The sequence below is a fragment of the Ambystoma mexicanum genome, chromosome 2p (genome assembly GCF_040938575.1).
Source record: "Ambystoma mexicanum isolate Mex_15411 chromosome 2p, UKY_AmexF1_1, whole genome shotgun sequence".
In the NCBI taxonomy this organism is placed as follows: Eukaryota; Metazoa; Chordata; class Amphibia; order Caudata; family Ambystomatidae; genus Ambystoma; species Ambystoma mexicanum.
The window spans coordinates 1386962794-1386987197 of record NC_090923.1 but is presented as its reverse complement, the minus strand read 5'-3'; the positions used below and the strand labels follow the sequence as shown (position 1 = coordinate 1386987197).

Here is a 24404-nt window from a genome sequence, read left to right as displayed (position 1 = left end):
TAAAGGTATCGATGCAACACTTTTCAACAATGTAATTGCCTACATCGAGGATGCTAGCAGTCCCACTACTCTGGCTAGAATTCGAAGCGATATAACCTGCTTCACTTCCTCGGCACCCCTCTCGACTCTTTCTTGATTGCTCTGAGCTTGGCTGCCAGAAGTTCCTGAGTGGCCTTGTTGGTGTCAATGGAAAAGCCTTGGAACTCCATGTGTTTGCTGGAAGTAAGATCCGATTTCTCTCTGTTTATTAGGAACCCTAGTGACATATGCAAGTCGCTCGCTCATTGCACCTGTTCTAACAGGAGTGTGCTGCCCTGCACGAGGAACAGGTCGTCCAGATGTATGATCATTTGCACTCCCCTCTCTGATTGCCGCGGCAACCAGCCTCATGAGCTTGGTAAAGTCCCAAGGCGCTGATATAGCCCGAAAGGTAGGCATTTGAATTTCCAGGCTTGCCCTTTCCAAAGAAAGCGCAAGAAAGGACGATGTTTGTTCGCGACTGGGATGGTAACATACACATCTTTGAGATTTAGCCTCGCTAGCCAGTCCCCTTTCCTGAGTTTGTCTTCAAGGAGATGAATCCCCTCCATCTTGAAATGGCAGTATAAAAGCCAACTGTTGAGACTCTTGACGTTTATAACCAATCTCACTTTCCCTTTCCTGTGTACCAGGAACATGTTGCTGTAAAAACCTTCCCCCCTGGGGAAAACTTCTCTCTATCGTGCCCTTCATTCTGAGTTGTTCTAGCTCTACTTCTAGCAGACACTCTTCCGATTGAGAAAAAAACACTGGTTGCGGGAGCTGCGCTTGCCGAGGGTGTCCCACCAATTCTATCTGTAACCCCCACCACTGTCTGTAAAACCCAAGCATTGCTTGATAGTTTCCACAAGTCTCCTAAGTGCTAGCCTGTCCTCTTACCACAATTTATGCTCACCTGCTCCTGCTCCCCGATGCCAGTAGTAACCTCTGAGCGCTCTCCCTCGGGATAGGAAGAAGGTGCCTTGCTGCTTTGTCTCCCAATGCTGGGTTCTAGGCCCCTGAGGTGATCTCTGCGATTGGAAGCAACCAGTCGCTCGACCTTTGTAGCGACCAGCCCAGGAAAAAACGCAGCTAGGGAATATTTTCCTTATCGAGGACTGTGCCTTCTCAAGCGCTAACCTATTCATTTCTTTTGCAAACGTCTCTCCGAATACTAGACTCTGCGCTGAGTCTCCTGCCTCATAGGACGCCAGGTCACCTAATTGTTTGTCTATTTTCAGAACCATACTCCTCCTTTCTGCCGACAGGGCACAATTTGCTTTGCCCAGCATGCAAACTGCTCTGTGGGCCCAATTGGCGAGAGTCTGGGCATAAATACGCTCTCTGATATCCATTGCTCTCTCTGCGAGATCCATGATTTTGGCATTCAGACCCGCCAGATGTAGGAGGTTGTCCTGGCACCCTTTCCAGGTTCTGTCCATGCCTTTGCGGGCATCCTCAGATGTCTTGGATATGAAGTTTAGCATGCTTGGATTCAGCTCTGTTGTCTCTGCCACTTTCCCTGGCAGCTCGAGTCTGGGGCACTCTACCTTCATACAATAGCATGCATCTTTATCCAGCGGCTTATGTAATCTCTGGGGCATGTATGCAGTCACCTTAGGGGAGGGCAACCATTCCGATGATCTAGGGTGTCTAATCGCCTCTGGATTAAACGTATCAGAGGTCAGTTCTGGCTCAAGTAGTTGGTCCTCGTCAGGATCTGAGGCCTTGTCCCCTATATTTTGCACCCCATGGGTAGGGCTAAGAGGCTGGGCTTTGCAGATTTTAACAGGAATGCGTCCCTGAGTTTCTCAAAAGAATCGGCTGCCTCCTGGGGCTTTCCTCTCATCCTCTTCTCTAGACCCGGGGGAGTTGAAGAGACCTTTCTCCTCTGGGTCGGCTGGCTCCCCTTCAGTTCATCCCTGTCTGGAGGGTGTAAATGTGATGGTCCTTCACCTGAACCTGCCTCTCCCTTATCCTTGCCCAATCTGTGCATGACTTGGCCCTTTCTGCCCTTGAGTGCCTCCAGGGCATCCAGCCTGTCCTGGATGGGCTTCACTCCCTGCGACATAACTTGTACAAGGGAATTTCCCAGCGCTCTCTTAAAGCTGAGGGTAAGATCTGCATACTCCGCAGTCAGCCACTTCTCCATGTCCTTTGCACTCCACCTGGCTCTCAGCTCCCTGGCTCCCCTCACCACAGGAGTCTTCTATGTTGTCAGGCAGCTGTGTCTCTATTGCTGCTTAGACACTTGACTGCTTATGCTGATGAGGCAATCTCTATTTCCGCAGAAACGTATCCAAAATATATATATTTTTTTTCTTTTTCTCCTTCTAAATTTTCAGGAGTAATGCCAGATTGCAGTCTATAAGTGCCCGCCCTGCAGGGTTTTGCTGAGCTGCAGTGCTGACAAACTGTCGGAGCTGAGCAGAGACGCTTCCCGGGCTTCTATGTCCGAATTCACCATAGCTTTGAGTCCTTTTCGCCAGCCCCGCATCAGCTTGCCGAGCCGCGTTATTTTGATGAGGCGCTCCTGTACACTGAACGCGCAACCCCTTCCCACGGCGAAGTTACGCTGTGGGCAAAGCCGAAATGCCTTAAAGGTCTAAGGCTTATGGGGATGGGATACGCAAGCCGGCACCTCAATGTGGGCAAACTAGCTTGCAGGCCCTGCTCGTGTTCTTATCCTGTTTGTTGCTGCGGCCCTGATGCTGGCGTTCGGTGGAGAAATGCGCTCCTTAATCAAGGTGCGAAAACACAAATGCATGAAATAAATGTTGATACTGAACGTGCGATGCACCCAATCTATAATACAAAGAGCTCACATGGGATGCCATTCCCTCAGGGCCCCACATGCACTGTATCTATAACGACTTCAAGCAATTAAATAGGGAAAATAACCCCTAATGTAACCGAGCCCATTTAAACATGTACTTATCTGCTCGTAAGCAGCAAAAAGAAGAGTAAAGAACCTATGCAGGATGTGACATGAGAAGGGGGAGAGAGGCCTGATTGGCTGGACATTTAGATGGCAAACTACTACAGGAACAGGCAACGTTTCATGGGAGACTTAGTTTTCCTTGGAAGTTTCAACTTGATGTTATAAAAGGAAAAGTATTTTGAAAGTATTTGTATGTGAAAGTTTTAAGTTTTAAAGAGCTGCTGGATAAGTAGCATTAAAGAAGTTAAGCAAAATGCTCGCCTCCCGTCGTGACATAGAATGTAGTTGCTCCCAAACCATTCATTACCTTTCGAGTTTCAAGGAATCGGAGGAACATCCAGTTCCTGTCACCTTTCTTTTGCAACTTGCAAGAGGATCCAATGTCTACATTGGAAATCTGCAATAATAGTTGTGGATTGCGTTGTCGCCCTCGCCCGTTGTGAATGTTAGTTTAAAAAAAAATGTGTATTGATTTAGCTGATTATAATCAACTTTTCAATTACATAACCATTAAAATTAAGTTAATGAACAAACAATTACAAAAATTCTATTACAACTTACAGTTCAAAATCAGAATCAAAGAAGCAGGCAATTCTTGGTTTCTTATAGAACATCAACACAATAAAAGTGGTTTGAGTCATTTGCCAAGCTGCTGGTGAAAAAACAAGCGCTAAGGAGCAATAATGCCACACAGTATTAGAATTACCAAGCAATGAACACGCACAGCCAGTGATAAGCGAATGAACTGTTACATAAGGCCATTTCTGTTATTGTTAGATTAAGGCAGAGAATTGTACAACTCATATGATGATACAAAATGTTTTTTAAACCAGGACTCCACAAGGCAAAATCATGCTAGTTCAGACAATCTCAAGTTGTACAAATATTTCATGGTTGCGATCCTTAAGGCAATTTTGTGGGTACTGAATACAGTTTGCCAAAATGAGTGTACATGTTACTTTTTTCCTTTGCAAATCCAGTGTATTTGCATTGCCCTTGTTTGCCTGTAGTTCTTTCATATGTCTCTGCTACAGAGTGCACCTCCACCCGACTTAGTTTCCACATCTTTTAATGTACATCTTTGCTGGTCAAGTAAACACTTTGTTGATTATAATTGTAAACAATTTTTCTCCAGCATTGGATCTTTCATGGATTCACATGCTTAGAATATCCCTGTCGTCAGACTGGGACCCCTCGGTACACATATATAGCCTTTTCCTATAGGAAAACGTCTGACACTTTTGTGTCCTATCTACGTCCTTTTGGGGCCCGCCTACGCATGCTCCGTAGGACGTCGCAGTATAAGAGCCCCGCCCCGCGGCTCCCTTCAGATTTCAACCGTCTCCAAAGTAGTGGGATCTCCTCGCGTCGTCTTACTATTTTGTACAAGGTTGTGTACTTGGAGTTGGAGTTAAGTGAATTTTTCCTTCATGTCAGGAAAGGCGCTGGTCCGTCCGTGCGCCACGTGCGGCTTGAAAAAAGTTTGAGGGGGATGGACATCTGGATTGTATATACTCTCTCCACCCTCATCATTCGGCTGATAACTGTGACATATGCAAAGGGTTTTCTCAAAAGACCCTCAAAGACCGAAATTGACGGCTGGTGGCATGGTTGAATGATGGAGCGGGGGCATACCCCCTTTCAGAGGTAGGCTCCACACAATCAGCGAAAACATCACACCGCGCTGTATCGTCGGAACCACCGGCGAAGAAATCTCGACCGACGGAGAAAAAGTCATCTCGGAGTCATTCAGCTAGAGAATCTTTGTCGAGAAAATCGTCATCTTCGTCAAAAAAGCATGACAAGGAAAGGCCGAAATCCTCCTCGGGCGATCACCATAGATCGACCGCGAGTCGAGAGTCGAGTAAAAACAGGCCGAGTGGGGAAAAGGCGGGACCGCTTAAACCACCTGCTAAGCCACCGTCGTCGACGGCGGTCCAGTCATCGCCCTCCTCCCTACCACTGACGCATGTGGGATCTACCGTCTCACCGACAACGACTGCGACGGTGGCCTCGTCAACGGAGGTTCTACAGGAAGCCTGGAGGCCTGAAGTTTTTGATCCGATCCCTCCGGATACTTTACTGCAGGAACAGGCAGTGTCGCTGTCCTCGGGAGAGGACGAGAGCGGGAGAATAGCTGGCCCGGCAGACCTCAGGCTACGAGTGGTTGACAAGTCATCGACGAGGCGATCCGGAATTCGGGTGTCTGCCCCTCTTCTCAATCCTCAATCTGTTTTGTCGTTGGAGATTCTGTCCACGCTTCAGTCTTTAGTACAGTCCTTGGACCAGAGACTACCTCAGGTAAACCTGCCAGTGTCACCCGTCGACGAGCCGGGCCTGTCCACCGACTCACTTACGCACGCCAGTCACAGCACCACAGGCACCCCAAGAGGAAGGTGAGCTGCAAGATTCGTAGTCTGCCAGAGGAGCCATGTCGGATATCTCATCCCCCCTCCAGGGATCCAACCTGGGAGTCAGAGGTGGAGTTAGAAAACCCAAGAAGCCCGGCTCACCCGTCTCCCCCGGACGATATTGCATCATTCCATTCTATGATGGAGAAGGCGTGTAAGGAATTCGGTTTGTCCCAGGAAGAACAGAAAAAGGACTGTTTTCTGTTCGACCACATGGGTAAGAGAAGGAGGTCAGTGTTCTCAATACCCATACTAGATCACGTGTGTAAGGAGGGTTTGCAGACAATGCGTCACCCCTTTTCGGAACCGGTGGTAAAAGGTCGCCTTGAGAAAAAATTTAAGGCCCCAGAGTCTACCCCCAAGTGCTTATCCTCCCAACCAACGCCTGAATCGGTGGTGGCAGCGGCGAGGAAAGCGAAGGCCCAGCACAAGTGCACGACTCCGCCTGAAAACGAGGCAAGACGTCAGGATGCCTTCGGCAAAAAAGTGCTATCCGTGGGAGCAACTACAGTAAAGGCCGCAAACTCTCTGGCTATTGTAGCCAGATATGACAGAGAAATGTGGCACGTGCTGGCTCCGTTGCTGGATCATCTTCCGGAAGAGCATAGGAAGGCGGTGATGTTACTTGTCCGAGAGGGTGAGGAAGCCTCCAATCACGCAATAAACATCGCGGTTGACCTCGCTGAATCGGGCTTCAAGCAAGTCAATAATGGGGTTGTGTTACGACGACAGTCATGGCTTAAGTGTACCTACTTCAGGCCGGAGGTACAATACAAAATATTAGATATGCCCTTTGAGGGAGACCTTCTATTCGGAGAGAAAGTAGATGAGGCCCTAAAGGGAATGAAAGAGGACTCAGACTCGGCACGTTCATTGGGTGCCCTCCAGAGTGGCCGAAGCTACAAGTCTTTTCGTCCCTTTAGAGGGGCTTCAGGTAATTCCAGATTCTCTGCGTCAGGAGACAGATCCTTCGGTAGGTCGGCATACCCCTCCCAGGGATACAGGCATGCTTCCCAAACAGCAAACCGACGCCGGAACTTCCAGACTTCCAGGAAGAGACCATCCTATCTGTCGTCGTCGAGAGAGAAGCAAAATAAAGATCAGCAATGACGAGCAACACACCATTCTGGGGGGAAGAGTATCAGCCTATGTCGATGAATGGGAACGAATAACGACAGATCAATGGGTGCTGGACACAATAAGGAACGGGCATTCTCTACAATTCAAGCGCAGCCCTCCGCACATTCCACCTGCGTTCGTCACTCATTCCCATCTGAGGGTATGGCCCATCTGAGGGTACTGCAACAAGAGGTAACACTCATGTTAGCAAAAGGCGTGATAGAATTAGTTCCAGCATCAGAGAAAGGTCAAGGGGTCTACTCAAGATACTTCGTCGTGAAAAAGCCAAACGGAAAATGGCGTCCCATTCTAGACTTACGCGATCTCAACAAGTCCTTAAAGAGCCTAAAATTCAAAATGCTCACGCTGCAGGAAGTGATCCGAGCCGTTGAAGAAGGGGATTTTCTGGCGTCCCTGGATTTGCAGGACGTGTACTTCCATATTCCAATGTGTCGGAAACACAGGAAGTTCCTGAGGTTTGTGATAGGGCGGACTCACTACCAGTTCACGGTTCTTCCCTTTGGGCTCAAAACCTCCCCCAGAACGTTCACGAAATGCCTGGCCCCAGTAGTGGCCTGGCTAAGGAGGCAAGGCCACCATGTATACCCATATCTCGACGACTGGCTGGTAAGGGGGTCCTCCCCAGCGTCGACCAACACAAGTTTGCAAGCCACCATGCAGCTTCTACAACAGCTGGGATTTGCCATAAACTTCGAAAAATCCTTGCTGCTGCCATCGAGAACGTTGGTGTTCCTGGGGGCACAGTTCGAGACCCAGTCGGGGCTATTGAAGCTTTCCCTCAACAGAATCTCAAAACTCAATCAACTGGCGAGTCGACTACGGCGAAACACCAAGCTCTCAGTCAGGAAATACGTTTCGGTCCTAGGGGCCATGGCATCCTGCATCCATCTGGTGGCAAACTATCGCCTATTCATGAGGCCAGTTCAGGAGTTCCTCGCGGACCGGTGGACACAGGCCCAAGGATCGTGGTCAGACAATATAATCATCGACAACGACAAACTGCTTCGGACTCTTCAGTGGTGGCAGAGTTTCCACAACCTGAACAATGGTGTACCCCTACAGGAACCGGAGTTCCAGCTAACCATAGTCACGGATGCGTCTCTAACTGGCTGGGGAGCTCACATGGGCACTCTTCAAACGCAAGGTCGTTGGTCTCAAACGGAGTCACTCCTACACATCAACGTGTTTGTTAGAGCTCAGAGCAGTGAGATGGGCCTTGAAGGCGTTCCTACCACACATCAAGGGATCGAGAGTACGAGTGCTGACGGACAATACGACGGCCATGTTTTATTTGAGAAAACAAGGGGGGACGCGATCCAGGACCCTTTCCATGGAGGCCCAGAAAGTATGGCATTGGGCATTAAAGCACGAGATTTCCATCGTGGCTCACCATCTCCCGGGAGTGAGGAACTCGCAAGCGGATTCCCTCAGCAGAAGGATGGCCCAGATACACGAATGGGAAATGGACACAGTTCAGCTGACAAAAGTTTTCGAGAAATGGGGTCACCCCCCACTTGACGTCTTCGCAACGAAGGAAAACAAGAAATGCGAACAATTCGCAAGCAGATGGCCTCAGGAGGGTTCCATGGGGGAGGCGTTCTCCTTCCCATGGACGGACAAGTTCCTTTATGCTTTTCCTCCGTTCCCCCTCATACGGAGGACAGTGCAGTGGATACGCAGGTACAGTTGCCGGGTAATTCTAGTGGCACCGTACTGGCCGCGGCAACCGTGGTTTTCCGACCCTGCCGCGGGAACAACCAATAGCGTTTCCGAGAGTCCCGAACCTACTGTCCCGGGACAAAGGTACGGTGTGGCATCACAACCCGGACAGTCTCAACCTCACAGCCTGGCTCCTGACTTTTCGGAATTTGGTACCTTAGACGTTTCAGAGGATTGCCAGAAAATTCTGCAAGCGGCTCGGGCCCCTTCTACTAACAAATCCTACACCTATAAGTGGCGAAGGTTCTGTGAGTGGTGTCGAGGACAGCAAGGTCTACACCCGTTAAAGGTGACTCCGGAGCAAGTTCTACCTTATCTGCTTCACTTGGCAGAGGGGGGTTTATCTTTCACATCGATAAAGGTGCACCTGGCGGCCATCTCTAGGTTCACCAGGAAGAGACAGTCGTCTCCTCTAGTCAGAGACAGACTAGTGAAACACTTCATGAGGGGTTTATTTCGAACTTTTCCCTCAGTAAAACGTTTTCCACCAACATGGAGTCTCAACGTAGTGTTGGCAGGCTTAATGAAACCACCCTTTGAGCCTATGGCCACGTCGGACATGAAATTCATATCGTGGAAGTTGGCATTCTTAATTGCTATCACGTCAGCTAGGAGAATCTCGGAACTGCAAGCGTTGGTCGTAGACCCTCCATACCTAAGATTCTTTAAAGATAAGGTGGTTCTGGCAACTAATCCTACTTTCGTTCCGAAAGTTCCTAGAGTGCATCACAAACACTCGTCCATTTTCCTCCCTACTTTCTACACGACCCCATCATCGGCAGCAGAAAAAGCTCTTCATACCTTGGACGTTAAGTGGGCCCTAAAATTTTACCTACATCGTACACAAGAACTCAGGTCTACTCGACAACTGTTCATCGCGTATGGTCCGTCGACGAGAGGAAATGCAATTTCTAAGCAAGGATTGGCTCGATGGGTCTCGTCGACGATTGCGTTTTGCCACTCCAAGGCCGGAAGGCTGCTGCAAGGGCATCCTAGAGCCCATTCTACAAGATCAACGTCCTCCTCAGCAGCATTATGGGCAGGAATTCAGCTAACGGACATATGCCAGGCTGCAGCATGGTCGGTGCCCCGCACGTATACCCGCCACTACTGCCTTGCGAGGCAGCATGCGGACGAGGTGCAGATGGGAAGAGCAGTCCTGTGCCATCTGTTTCAATAAGGTAAGCTCTACACTGTGGAGAGTTTTTTCTACCTGTTGGTGACCGTATGCTTTATGGAGGTACAGATATATGGGTAAACTTATTTCTTGTGTACCTATGCATTGTGTATTGTTGTGAGTGTATATTGCATTGCATTCTCACCGCCGTCTTCAGGTTCACTGCTATACAATCTATTCTAAGCATGTGAATCCATGAAAGATCCAATGCTGGAGAAGGGAATAGTTTCTTACCTGTAACTCCATTTCTCCAGCATTGGTATCTTTCATGGATTCACATGCGCCCGCCAGCCTCCCCGGAATGTAATGTATATGCTTGATAGGTTTGACCCTTCCTACTTTGGAGGGGCCGAAATCTGAAGGGAGCCGCGGGGGCGGGGCTCTTATACCGCGACGTCCTACGGAGCATGCGTAGGCGGGCCCCAAAAGGACGTAGATAGGACACAAAAGTGTCAGAAGTTTTCCTATAGGAAAAGGCTATATATGTGTACCGAGGGGTCCCAGTCTGACGACAGGGAATATTCTAAGCATGTGAATCCATGAAAGATACCAATGCTGGAGAAATGGAGTTACAGGTAAGAAACTATTCCCTTTTTTGTCCTGTCTTAGATATTAGATGCATATTAAAAGCGATTTCCTCAGCTTACCACTTACCTTTAAAAAAAATCTTTTTTCAGGAAAATGCACTACTCCTCATCACCCCAGCCTCAGTTGAGGTCCTGATGCTAGTCCTCAGGAATTGGTGTTGCCCTGGAAATCGGGACCTCAAAGACACCCGCCTTTTGAAGTTGACCGTGAAAAGCCTGATTGCAATTGTCCACATCCTGCATGCCAGCAGTCCAGCACAGCGGCAAATGGAGATCCGGACTATTTTGGACAGTTACTTTAGGGTCCTCAACTCGGATCGGCCCTTGGCTTGCCTGGACGGAGACGCTGCCTGCCAATGGGAGGAAGGGTTAATGATGTTGAGGATCTCCATGCTCAGTATGTACCAATCTAGTTGTGTGGTTCTGATTTTCGGTTGCAGGATCTGGGGCACTGTGAAATAATAATAGTGAAACCACTAACACAATGGGATCAATACTGTCTCTGAGCCAAAAGTCTTACGCAAGAAATTAATGTGGAAGCATGCAAAAGTGGGAGGAAGACATTTAAGATGTGTGGTGGTGTTCTCATGGTGCGACCAAAACCCAGTGCTTTCAGAGGGATACAAAATCAAAGTGGTGGGGGTGGGGTGCTCTGTAAAAGGCGGTGTTTCCTGGGGTAAAGGAGAGGCATGTGACTTAGGCACAGGCCACCTGCCTGAAACAATAAATCATGAGCCCCTGCAAACAGGTACTTTGGACCACCTAGCATAGACTTGAGTGGTTTTGCTTGCACCCAGTCTGCAAGGTAAAACAACTCCATCTGGTTCAATTTCCAAATAAGCTGCAGTCTATAAATGGATCCCTTTCTGACTTGGGTATAAGTGACCCAATCAGTGAGTAAATCACCTCCATTCTGTAAATAAATGGCCCAGACCCATTGTGCTTAATAGCTCTTGGGTGCTCATTTAGGGTTTCAGCTCCCCTGCTGTCTGCCTGTCGTTTGATAATCTGTAACTATGAACCCCCTGCCAGGATTGGCTAATAGTATGCACATATTCCCCAGGGAGACACCAGTATCAAAATAAAGGCTGTCACTTTAAATGTGCTTATGCTGGCCAAAGACAGACCCTAAGATTTCAACATATCTTCAGCCAGCCTTGAACTCGCCCAGTAGAGCACACGTGAGAACGGTTAACAGAACAAATGTCAACATGCAAACTGCTTGCTGCTTTGCATAACAGCAAAGGGACTTTTGAGAACATAAGAACAAACAGACTTTATATATGACAGATCTGTAACAGGGATTCAAGTCCTGCAGTCTTTCTGAGCACTCAATGCACAAAGGGCTTCCTGCTTTTTTCAGACCTCTTCATCTACTCTGGTTAGGAGGGAACATTGGTCTGCACAGAGTCAGCAAGAAATTGTTTTCTCACCTTGGTTTTGCCCTGCTCCCATTACCCCGTCCAATCCTGAGAACACACATACACACACGCAGATATACACACATGCACGCACGCACGCATGCAGATACGCACAGGGAGATACACACACATGCGCAGATGCATTCATGTAGTCACACACACGCAGACGCAGTCACACACACGCACACACACACACGCAGATGCAGATGCAGTCACACACTCATACAGCCTTTCTCAATCATTCACATGAAACCCGCTAGAACACTTTACTCCACAGATAGGCACATTCATATATTCATACACGCATCAGTCAAGCCCCCATACAGTTTCTCTCAAGCATTGAATTATGCATATGTACATGACCCGAATATGTAAATGGAGTTAAGTAGTGTTTTCTGGTAGGCAGAGCCGTACAGTATCCACTAGTACCCAGTACACTTGGGTTCTGTCCCCCTTTTTCCATACTTCTGGGACGTAACACCGAACAAGGATGAGACTGGAGCATTTTGCCAAATGGGAGAATGTAGAATGTAGACCTTTTCAGTACATACCAGCACGGGTGTGCACTTGGCCATGCTCTGTGAATCTCCGGCCCCATGCAACCTGTGCAGACGTCTGTCCCTTTCTCTGCGTCGGACAGGAAGGACCATTGCTGAGCAGCTACGCCTTGTTGCATGCCTTGTTGCACACAAATATTATTTTTTTCACTGCTTCTTATGCCCAACTGGTTCAAACATTGTGCGGGTTGTCAATGGAGTCTTGCCCCCTCCCCCCCTGACCTGAAAAACCTTTGCCTGTTTTGCCTGGGGACTCCACATGTGTGGCACTTGTGCAAAAACATGTGATCCGTTCTCTGGTTACTCTTTGCTTTAGAGATGCGCTTGGTGGGAGGGAGCCTTCAGGATGTTTCCTGCACAGGACATTGTCTACTTAATCTTCGTGAAGACAAGGGTAAGCAAAGCCGTCTTCATCTTGCGATCTCATGCAGGAGCATCCTTCCTTTTCTTTCCTCTTGTGAGAGGCATCATTTTAACCCTCTCCCATCCATTCAAGCGGAATCACCCGACTTGTCCGAGGTCCCTAACGGTACTCCGCTCCATTCCACCCACGAGTCACTGGCCCTTGAGGCAAGGACTTGCTCACTGCGCAAAAGGCACTGAACCCTGATTCCAAAAGCATAAGGCTACTCTGGGGTGTGTCACACATACTGGACTTAGCACTCGCACCAGAACACTGGGATCTTGGCGTTGCCCATCGAGCACTGTACAAAAAGGAGAAACATTTCTCAAGGCCACCGTGTGGTGGCTCGGAAGAAGGAGTTGGACACATATTGGACATTTCTTCGGTTTGTATTCAAAATAATGAAGGCCTATGTTACCCTATTGCTACAGGGATGTTCCCTACCTAACTAATCAAACTAAAGGTGCCAATCTGTCATCAGGAAGTCCACATCACTAATGCCCTCTGTCCAAAATCGAATCTACCTCACCCTACCACTAATACTTATAACTAAAGTTTGCCAAAAGAACACCTCTCTCTGGGCGTATCCTCCTAGTTCATATGTAGATCAGGTATACAAATGTCATTCTCTATAAATAGGTTCATTAAGATGGTTTCTTCTGGTTCTTAGTGTCTTATTTATGAGCTCCTGTAGCTCCTGCCAAATGCTCATAGGTCTGCTGTTCCAGATGGTGTAATGCTTATCAGTATTCTCCGTAGTCTCCTTAATGCTTTTCTTAAGATAGTCTCTTAGAGTCCTTCCTCTTAGTTTGAGTATCTCACTCTTTCCATTCGACCCTTCTGGGGTTTACTATATCTTTATAATGGGTGAGCCACCACCACTCCCAGGGTTTCTCTACTAGGCTCTTCCTTTAAGCCCTTGGCGCAACACATAATCTTGACTTATCGTACCTGTCAAAGTCGATCATTAAGGGATTCCCCCTCTCTTCAACAGTTAACCTTGGTAGCTTCTTCCATCCTTCATAGGATACTCTTTCCAGCTTTCCCAAAGCCTCATGCCTCATATCTCCACTCACTTTCGATGGTACCTCGTGATACATGCACTTATGCTTTTTCAATGTCCCAACATCAATATTGTAGACTTCATAAATTCCTTTACTCAAAATTTGTTCTTCTGGTGGCCTCCCCCATCTCTATTCCACCCCTGTACATTTGTCTGTCACAGGTGTGTTTCGGGGTTTGGGGCTTGCACTGGTCTGCTTCTTCAGTTCCTAGTGTCCCTGTTCCAGACTTCGCAACAGCCCTGCTTGCAGCATCTCCGTAGGTTGCTGCGCTCGGCAAACGCCTGCAGGTGGGAGATTTCAGGTCTCCTGCTTCTACTGGTGTCAGCGTAGTTAAACGGGCCTCAGGCCCACCACAGTGCCTCTGTGGTCATGCCACTACCTCGGACGGTCCTCCAAGCTCTGTCCCGACAAGTGCTTTTCTGCTGATTGGGTTGCCGGGTCTCTAGCGTCTCACTCTGGCATTCTCTGCTTCTATAATTGCTGCATGGTCCGCAGCTCCACTCTGCTGCGCCCCTCCAAGGCGTAGCTTCATCAGAGGCTTCCCCTGCATATGTCTCACTCCCCTCCTCTCCAATCCACTTGTTCTTCTTACATACAAGTTCGCTCTTAAAGGGATATGCCCTTTTCCTTCATGCATCGAAGTGGATCCAGCATTGCCTGGAGCCAAACAGGAGGGCACATTGATTACTAGAGGCAGTCCCATATATGCAGATAACGTGGCTTGCATAGAGAGTTCCTTGTGGGAACAAGAGCCCTTGTCCCCATATGGTGGAGTCCCTCCAGTGAGGTACCACTTGCCCAGACACCTGTGGAGGGTCTTCTGGAGCGGGCTCACTTCCCTAGCCTCAAAGGGGGTGGATCACCCCCTGCGTAGAAGGGGCTAATATTCTTGATTTGTCAAAAGTGAGTGGCGAAAGTCGTAACCCAGTAGGGGCACACACCAAATATTTTGAGCACCATGCTTACATCTTGAATATTTATGTGTGAAATGCATGAATGGGGGTACCCTGCAAAAAGGATCATTTCCAACATGTTTCTGACTGGGTGGTGGCGCAGGGTTGGATGGGCTCCGGACAGTAAGGAAGGTGAGCCTCCAGTCACTCATGGGAAGCACTTGTTCCACCGCCGAGCATGGTGCAGGCTTCATTTAAACACACCTTTGCACCTTTAATTCAATGGACGGTGTCTGGCCAGGCACCCTTTAAAGCTTGCCCTTCTAGCCACATGCACACAGACTGCTGGAGAAAGTGGTCTCTTGCTGGGACAGCGAGCCTGAGCAGACTGGCTCTCCCCCAACAGTCACTCTGCTCAACTGCGGTGAGATAGGCACTGTCTTTGGGCAACGAGACAGGTCTCATGCACTGGTTAAATTCTTTTTGGACTGTGCCAGATATAAGAATTCTATGGATATTATCCTAGAAGTCTTCCCCCAAGCCCTTGCCTCTTTGTTTGGTATCATAGGCAACTGAGACTACATCCTGCCCTGCTGTAGTGCAAGGCTCAACTTGTGCGTCAGGTCTGGAGGCGTCTGTTGCACCTGAAACCTCTTTGGAAGCTGTGGCTCAAATGAGAATGATTTGCCTTCTGGCTCTCTTTGGAAATGGGTGATGAGGAGGAGGGAGACGAAACCCCCTATTCCACCTAATGTTCTGAAATGTATCACTGATGTGATGGGGTTCCTTGAGTTTCCTCTGCCCACATCCCCTGTGGAATGAGGTGTGCTGGTAGATATATCATATAACCCATACAAAAGTCAGAGTTGCTTTCATCCAGACATACCTGCAGAGGCCAGAAAAAGCAGAGCGAAGCCACACAATGTGGCTTCAGCTAACAAAACAGTGTATGGGCTCATACCCCCAGCACAATCTGCAGTAGTTTCTGCCACATTGGTACAGGGAACACTCGGTTCTGTTTCAAAATGAGTGTCTGGCATAACAGCCCCTCCCCCCTCTGGCAGGGAGGAAAAGGTGGTGAATGTCAGAGGCTGAAAGTTCTAGTGCAATAGTGCTCTTCGTTTGTGACAGGCAAACTCTGATGCCTTACCACGGACGAGGAGCTAAAAACGGAAAAGGTGCATATGCTGACTGCAGAGTGTCTGTCATTGCTGGGCCAGGCACAACATTCTCTTCCACCTCTCAGTAGAAGACCCAATGCATGAGCAGTGGTGGCTTTAGGGTCTTCCATGTTGTGCACAGAACAGGGAAAGAAGGGCACGCTCCTCCAGCCAAAGAAAAAGTACGTACCAGTAAGGGCCTCTTTGTTACTGTCGTCACCCAGGGAGACCTGGCCAGAGTTAGATGGCATGAAGTTCCAGCTGCATTATACCCCAGTTGGAGGATGGGTATCCTTGCAACTACTTGTTTTGAAGGACATCACCTCTGCTCCTTGGATGCTTTCTGTTGTGATGAGTGAATATAGACTCTCCCTTACCCAACCATTTTCTTCTAACCACATTGAGGCACTCAAGGAATTAATGAAGCTGGATGCAACAGAAAATATTTCCCAGGAACATCCTTGGAAGGGTTGCTACTTTAGCTTTTTTGGCCACCCCAAGGAGGACTAGGTATGATCGGGACAATTCTCGACGTGTGCATTTTCAACAAATGCAAGATGGCTACTGCAGGGCAAATACTGTTGGTCATCATGGAGGGGGATTGGCAGGGTGTGCTAGATCTGCATAGGTCTACATGAACATACCAATCTGGGACACTCGTAGAAAGTTCCTCTGCTTTTCAATTCAGGATGCTCATTACCAATTCCAAGGTATTGCCCTTCAGGCTGAACTCAGTCCAAAGGGTTTTTTCCAAGGTATTCGACTTCTTTATGTCCCATATGCGTCTACAAGGTATTCACATTTACCCGTACCTGGATGCCTGGTTGATCGGACCTCTGCCCTGCCCCCAGGCCACACCCTATAACTGGCTTATGTGCTGACCTCGCGATAAATCAGGACAAATGTACTCTCACTTACCTAGAAACTCTGTTCTTTCTGGGCACTGCTTCAGAGGCAGTCATGATGCTTCACTGCCTAGATGTTTCAAAGGCCCTTAAGTTCTACCAAAAAGTACTAAGGATATAAGAAAGCACACTCCTTTTCATGACCTTTGTTGTGGCAGTCCTGGGCTCAGCTGCATCTCAGGTGACCTTGGTTCATTGGTTGGTTTTCTGCCATTCTGGAGATTTACAAATTGAGAGGCAATACCTCTTTACAGGAGCTGCATGTGTGTAAATCGAGGGAAAAATCAACTTCAGTTGCCTACCAGAGGCATGTCCCCTGTTGAAGATATTCGCCAGCCGGCCACCTCTGCCAGCCTTTATTCATCCTGCAAGCATGGTCCGTGAGGATAACTCGAGGGCAAGGTGTTTGTCTTGAAAGCAAGACAATGCAGAGCGTCATGGGTTTGAATCCCGGTACCGTGCTTAGAGGCTGGTTTCTGGCATGAATTGCGATATCAACGTTCAATTTAATTTTAACTTTTTTAAAATGATTTCATTTGCGTCTTTTCTCCATTATAGTTGTGAGGAGAGAAAAGCATTCACAGTAGTTAGTCAGGTAGTATGGTGAACTTGCCTCTGTTAGTATTGCAAGAACCTTGTGGGCCTTTATCCCATAAGTGTCACAATTATTATAAAGAACTAGTACCTATGCCTGATCTGTCACTTTCTGAATAGTGAAACTGAAGCTTTACCATCTGACCTACAACTCCTATTCAGTAGTGTGAGGGAAATGAGTTGGTCTAGGGTGTAAAAGAGTCACTAGAGCTCTTTAATAGCTTTAAAGTGTTTTATATGTGAATTGTGTTTTTACTTGGTTTTTTAAATGAGCAGAGATTATATTGTGTGATTATGAAATACAATTTGATCTATTTTTTATCTCTGCAAGGGGTATGTCATGTTGTGATTTCTCCCCCTTGATCTAATTTGTTAATGCCGGTCCGGTCCCTAAATACTGCAAAAATGTATTTATGGTAGTCCTACCTTTCTTTCTTATACATTTTGTTCCTCCGGGCATAGGGTGGATTGGTCACCACCCGCACTAGTAGGGGATGATCCGGAGTTTCTCCAATTGTATTGTGCTTTCACAGACATCACCAGCTACCCTACAACCTTCACTTAACTGTTCTGCCCATCCATCAGCTGCCTGACATCTTTTGGCTCCGCTTACAGAGAGCTGTGCTGATACCAGTTGCTGCTTTCCTCACTTGCATCCTCGTTCCACAACTGGCCAGCTTCCTCAGTCATACCACCGACTTCGTGGCTTGCGCTGACTATGCAAACCTCATCCTCGCTCCACATCACCTTCCTTTGTTGGCATTCTTTCTTCCAGGTAGGGCTAAGAAATGTACGTATATGGTCAGTCTGTTCATGGGCTCTGTCAAGAGTCCAAGAAATGGCCTTTGTGTGCTTGGAACTGGTGTGGGCTGGGCAAGGATTCCTAGACGGCCTAGTGCAGATCCAAGCCACAGAGTGAGTGACTGTACCTCAGCTGGTCATCCACGATCCTCTGAGTTTGAATTTTACAGGTGCTCATATAAGTAAGTTGGGGTCACGCCCAGCCCAGATTTCTGTCACAGTAGGTTGTTCAATTGTAATTGTATTCTTCCACCCAGAAACCCAGGCTTGTGTTATCAGGATGCAGTTTGATAGCAGCCCTCTGTTAGGCCCAGATAGAGACAGAGAACTTCACGACATCAAGACCAGAACGGAAACGGCCAAGCAAGATGTATAACCGTGCCTGATCCATATGGACAATGCCAACAAATTAGCGAGCAATGTATGTCCCAGTCTACCATGACATACCAATCCTATCATACAACTCATGCAAATTATGCTGATCATGCCAACCACACACTATCCCACGAGCCATGTGATACATACTAGGCCATATTATACCAACCATGAACTATAATACTAAGCATACCAATCACACCATGTGCTACTACTCTCTCAAGCACAGAAGCGACACTCCCCAACCCAGCAGCAGCACAATCATCATCACCACTGAGTTACTTTGCTCAGGACAAGGCGAAGAATGCAGACCAGCATCTTCTAGCATGGATGTTGATGCCCTGATCACCAGAAGAAAGTTAAGTTTGTGTATTCGGGCATGGGGAAATATTCCCAATGAACAGCGAGTGCTGGATTTAGTACATGGCAAGCAGGATACAAATATACATTCCTTCTATCTCTGTACCACTCCAACTTCTGGTGTGACGAAAGCCATTGACTAGTCCAGTGTCCTCACCCACATGAATTCGGATAGCAAACACCCACTGTTGTCTTTCTTTTCTATTACCGTGAAGGATGGACGATCGCACCCTACCTTTCTGGACCTTTTTTGGCTTCATCAATTAGAAAGGAATGCAGCAACCCGGGATTGAGGACTGGATCATTTTTTCCATGGCTAACTCTGAAAGACCGATGTATAACCTCTGGGATACTTTTTGTCCATGCTCTCATCTCTGGTAACTTTAATGAATTGTAGGTTTGTTATTACCTACTCTACCTTTTTAAAGTTACCCTTCGTTTTGTGTTACAGAGACATTATCTGTATTGCATTGTTGATTAGTTAAAGACTAATGTCTCTGTTGTCCTGCCCTCCCTGCTTCCCAACATGGTGGGAATGCCCGAATCCGCATGGTGGTGGGGAAAAGCTGGCTTCCAAACACAGCTGCCCCTTTAAGAACTTTGTTAAAGTTATGGGCCTCTTTTATGCACGTGTGCCCCACCACACAACAGTCCCACCCTTAATCCCCACTTCACGAACAGCCACACCTAGTTCTGGTTTTTCCACCGACTGGTCTGGTCAGAATTGCTGTGCTCCGTGTCATCCTAGAATTTTTGGGGCATTACTTTTTGCTAACTGCTCACTTTTAATCATTTTTACTCTGATTGGTGCATTTTTCCTTTTTTTCACCCTTCACGTGGAGCCTCCCTCTGAGGCATGCCATGTACCGTGGGATTCAAGCAATGTATCCGTTGTAGGAAGCAGTTCTTGCTGCTGATCCGTTTCATTCCTATCATGCCTGTGACTGGGGATCTATCACCCAGTGAGTACATGTGTATTCTGCTGTGAAATTCACCTAAGATCTCTACAAAATATCCTTTTTTCCATGTCGGACCTGGGAGCGGTACCACTGGTGACTGAGGACTTTATAAGGATCAGGAAGGAGACCAACATTGGTAAGGGGGAGACCGTACTACCTGCAGGTGGGGTACATGTTTCAGCACTGACCTTCAGTACCGAGTTGAAGACTGGAATCCCAGTTCTGGGGTTTTCAAAGGACCAATCAGGGGAACACCCTGGGCATCTATGTATGCAAGTACCCCTGGGTGAGAAACAGTACCTCTTGGTGCGGAAACGCAGATATCTCCAGGTAGGAAAGGATCCACCCGGTACCAGAGGATTTGTTCATCCCTGACAAAATCGTAACGGTAGAAGAAGAGCTCTTCTTACTCAGATTGGAGCAAAACGGGTAAGATTAGCCTAAAAGGGGAAAGATCCTCCAGGGTTGAATCTGTACCAACTGGCTCCCTTGGAGCTGCATCAGTACCCAAATTGACTGCTGCAGATAATACTTCAAAATCTTTGGTACCAAAGAAAAGCAAGAAGACCTTTCATAAGAGGAACAAAGCGCATTCTTGGTCGGCACCGGGCTCGGTACCGACTTCTCTGAAAAGGCATGAGAAAAAGAAGTTGTCGAAGGGGGGATACAAAAAGAATGCCACGTACCTAGGGTTCAATATGAACTTGTGAATTTCATTTCTGATTCAGAGAACTTTGATCCGTCTAACATTTTTACAGTACCAACTGAGAAACTGTTTGGCACCTAAGTGGGGTGCAAGACACCAGAGATTTTGCCCCAGTTTTCTTCTGAGAGAGACTCAGGACATTATAGCTATACTGACTCAAACTACACTGCTGTTGGTGTTAACAAACATTCAGGTAACATAATTAGTAAAATTTTGAATCCTTCGAGTAATTTGGGTTCGGTACATCAGTCCGATAATGTAGACTCTTCTGTGTCTCCACTGGGGACAGAGGAAGAGCAAGGAGAACCTACCTTCAGAAATGGCAAAGGATATCTCAGCTACGGTACTTGAGGCCATGCTGTCTGAACCTTTCATAGAGGTTTTAGCTGAACAGGTCAAAGAAAAGATGGGGCCTTCAGCGGTTCCACAAAAGGTGGGATCAACAGAAAACCCACCATTATTTACTCCAGTGCCCACAAACACCAATGAAGGAGCAGCTGCTCCTCCAAATAAAAAGCATAAGGTGTCAGGAGATGCAGACACAGATGGCGAACATCTATCTATTTTGCCTTCGAGATTGTTTCACAAAATCTTTGCATAGGCCATGCAGGCACTGGAGATTGTGTCAAAGGACAAACCGGAAACATCTGGTGTGTTTGGAAAATTGCCTGCACACAGCAAAGTCATTATTTCCAATGGAACCATCAGTGATGGAACACCTGTGCATTGTGACTCACATGTTTCTAAAGCACTGGCACCAAGTATAAGGTTAACAAGGAAGAACCATTTGTACTAATGGGGAACTCAACAATTCAGTCTTCATGCAGCCTTTGGCTCTAAGGGCAAAGAGCCAGCACGATCACCAGCAGCGGTGTTGGACAAGAATGTTAAGGCATGGGAAACAAAGGGACGAAAGTGCTATGAAAATGCTTCCCCACAACTGGCAGTTTAATGCAGCCACTGTATTTTCAGACTTTAACATCCTTAATTATGAGAATTCAGATCATTTAGCAGAGTTTCTCCCGTCCTGCAAGAAGAGGCAGATGAGTTCACCTTCTGAGTCTCGGAAGGGAGAGAGGCATCTATACAACAGCTGCAAGTCATAAAGGACTTGACTGATACCACAGCAAGAGTTATGCTGGGTGCAGTCTGCATGCGTAGCGATGCCTATTTGCTACATCGTTACACATGGACATTCAAGAAAAGGTGTTGGATCTACCTTTCGAAAGAAAAACTCTGTTTGACCCGTCAACTGATGAGGTATTACAAAGATGTAGGGCAAGTGTGAGGACAAAAAAATCTTTGAGCTCCATCTGTTAGACAAACATTTCATCAGACTTTCAGGCCCTTTAAAATGTGCACTACAAGAAATAGTAGCACATCCTCATCTACAGCCAAGCCTTACTACTCTGACTTGAACAAACGAAGGAATAGAACAAAGGTGAAGACACGGGTTACTCTTTCATGTCTACATTGCAGGACACAAAGAAGTCTACTTGGCTTTCGTTTGGGATGTAACACACCACACAAGAGGATTATTGGGCTTTGAATATCATTTGTCTAGGTTACTCTCTGGCCCTCCCTGCTACACCCCCTTATCACTGCCAGAGTTTCAGAAGTCATCTCAGGTGCTTCACAGAGAGGTTCCAAAACGTCCCGCTTTGGGGGCAATCAAATTGATTCCAGAAAAAGAAATTGGTCTGGGATTTTACTCACGGTATTTTTATAAATTCAAAAAAGAATGAGGAAATAAAACCAATCTAAGATCTTTCAGATTTGAAGCAGTTCCTCTTAGTGGAGACATTTCACATGAAAACAGTACCTCAGATTCTAGCGGCACTCCAACACGATTACAAGATGGCGTATCTAGACCCTCAAGATGCTCATTTTCACTTTACCAAGTAAATTGTAACCATAATATGAGAAAACAATTATTTACACAAAATAATTAAACTTCAAGGCAAATTCAACAAATAATTAGACACACGATTTCCACTTTGTTCTTTTCAAAGCTGTCACTGCTCATTCTGAAAGAATATTCCACCCAATAATATGTTTGTTGTGGATTTTCTCTTGCGACTACTTTGTTTTCAGGAAAATGGACCCTCCTTCAGGTAAATGCGGTGTGTCTTCCTATGTGGAAAAAGAATGATACTATTTATAAGTATCTGTGTTAATTTAAATTGGATTTAACAACTAATGCTTAGATACTCCAAAATCCACTAACCTTGTATTTGTGTCAATTTGTAAAAGCAATGCAGAAAATCAGAAACTATATAGTTCTGCTTGGTTACCAATGCAATTATTCCATTGGATTTGATTATGTCACTTGACCTGTAAATTAGATACAAAATGTAGGTCTTGCTAATAAGGGACCAATCTTTTCATCTTACAGGCAGATGTAGATTATGGGTACATAGATTATGTGAAAACCTCTTACCATCTGAATGGTCTACACCAAGTATAGAAAGCTGCTTGCTCACTTTCAATGCTAGCTTAGCATGAATACCTTGTTATACGAATGTTCAATGCATGACGTGCGTGCAAACGCTCGGACTTCATCCACACACGATCAGATTTTATGAATGAAATGCAGAGGACCGCCTTGATTTGGCTTAATTAACGTTCTCCTGCATAGAATCGTATTCTAGTTATACTAGACCTGTTATGTGACTCCTCTTCAGTCACTTAACAATTACTTAAGTGCAAAGTAATTACATTCAATAAATGATGGAATTTTGTATACAACATTCTGTATCACAGTTATGCTTCTACATGCATCATAGCCATGAGAGTAATTATTAGAAAAACCATGTAATTAAATATGAATAAAACTGTTAGGATAGATTTAAGGATGGAAATAACCTTGTGCCCAACATCCTGTGGCAACCGGTTGCATTGCTGCATGTTTTATAACTGTCGAATGGGGAGCATACGGTAATGGACATTTAGGATTCATCAAGATCAAAATGAACATCTCATAACATAATGTGACAAACTGTTACATTAATTCATAATTTACAACACCAAGACGATTAAGCACACCATAATAGACAGCAAGTAAACACAGTTGTGACTGTGGCGTCGGGCTCAGTGTCCTAGAACCAATACTGTGCATATTCACGTCATGCAGTAAATAATTCCCTTTTAATGAATCATCATGGATGTCTAGGGTGCTTCAATCCCTGTCACAGATATTGAAAATGCTTCAAACACCAACTTAAATTTGAGTCTTGAACAATCACAAAGTTAGGTATGCATTAATGATAAACCATGTTTCTTAACATTAGCAAAGAAGATACCTAAAATAAGAATCGCTCATAGGAGCTCATGCTCCTTATAATTCAATACTTCACAATACCTTGTGACGGTCATACACGTGCTATTACAGTCTACTGCTGGAAGTCACTAAGGAATTTAAATAAATATTGTTAATATATACCTAATCAAAATGATGTTCCTTTGCAACATGAACAACGACAGTCTCTGATTACATTTATTTGATGAATACAGAATTTTCAAGAATCAAGCTTTTTGCCCCAGGTGATTATCATATGACTAAATACTTTGTCAGAATGAACACGCAATAGCACTCGATTTTCAAACACTGGTTTACAAATAGCAACTTAGATCCCATTCTGTGTTCTTATACCTCGTGGGGATAAAGCCTCCAATCATTCTATGCAATAAATGTCCTTTTGCAGGAGGATAGTCTTTACATCGCTACCTCTACATGATGGTATTATGTGTTCAAGTACGACTACCTGAATCTGAACTGTTGAATGACATGCTGGTGCGAAATGTTGTGCCCCTGGAGACCTCTCGGACTTCGTCCTGATGTTTGGCTTGTGCTCTGTCCAGCGTGCCTTAGCTATTTGAGTAGTCATACCGACATAAACAATGCCACATGGACAACTTATGCTGTACACTACGATAGTAGACTCATGTGGTAGAATGTCTCAAGGGAATTAACCGACCAGTGTATGAGTGGTTAATCGAATTACCCTTCATTCGACTGTGACAATGCTGACAGTTATTACAGGGGTGTGTGCCCCTTGTATGTAGTTGTTAACTGTTGACACAGACCCAAGTCTGTTCTAAGCTGACTCATACAGACTTACTTTTGCAATATGCATATATCATTAAAACTCTGAACAATTGGGCTAAGTTAGGATCTAGTTCTAACATCTTCCAATTACATTTTACACCAGAA

At 46.3% G+C, this 24404-nt stretch overlaps 1 protein-coding gene across 4 annotated transcripts in view; it reads left to right on the top strand.

The window, feature by feature from the left end:
• Window positions 1-24404, top strand: part of NBEAL2 (neurobeachin like 2) — a 1179347-nt gene that overhangs the window by 506128 nt on the left and 648815 nt on the right. For all 4 annotated transcript variants that reach the window (XM_069645798.1, XM_069645800.1, XM_069645799.1 and 1 more), the window contains exon 8: window positions 10084-10390. In XM_069645798.1, coding sequence (XP_069501899.1) covers window positions 10084-10390 — 307 coding nt within the window. The remainder of the gene's footprint in view (window positions 1-10083; window positions 10391-24404) is intronic.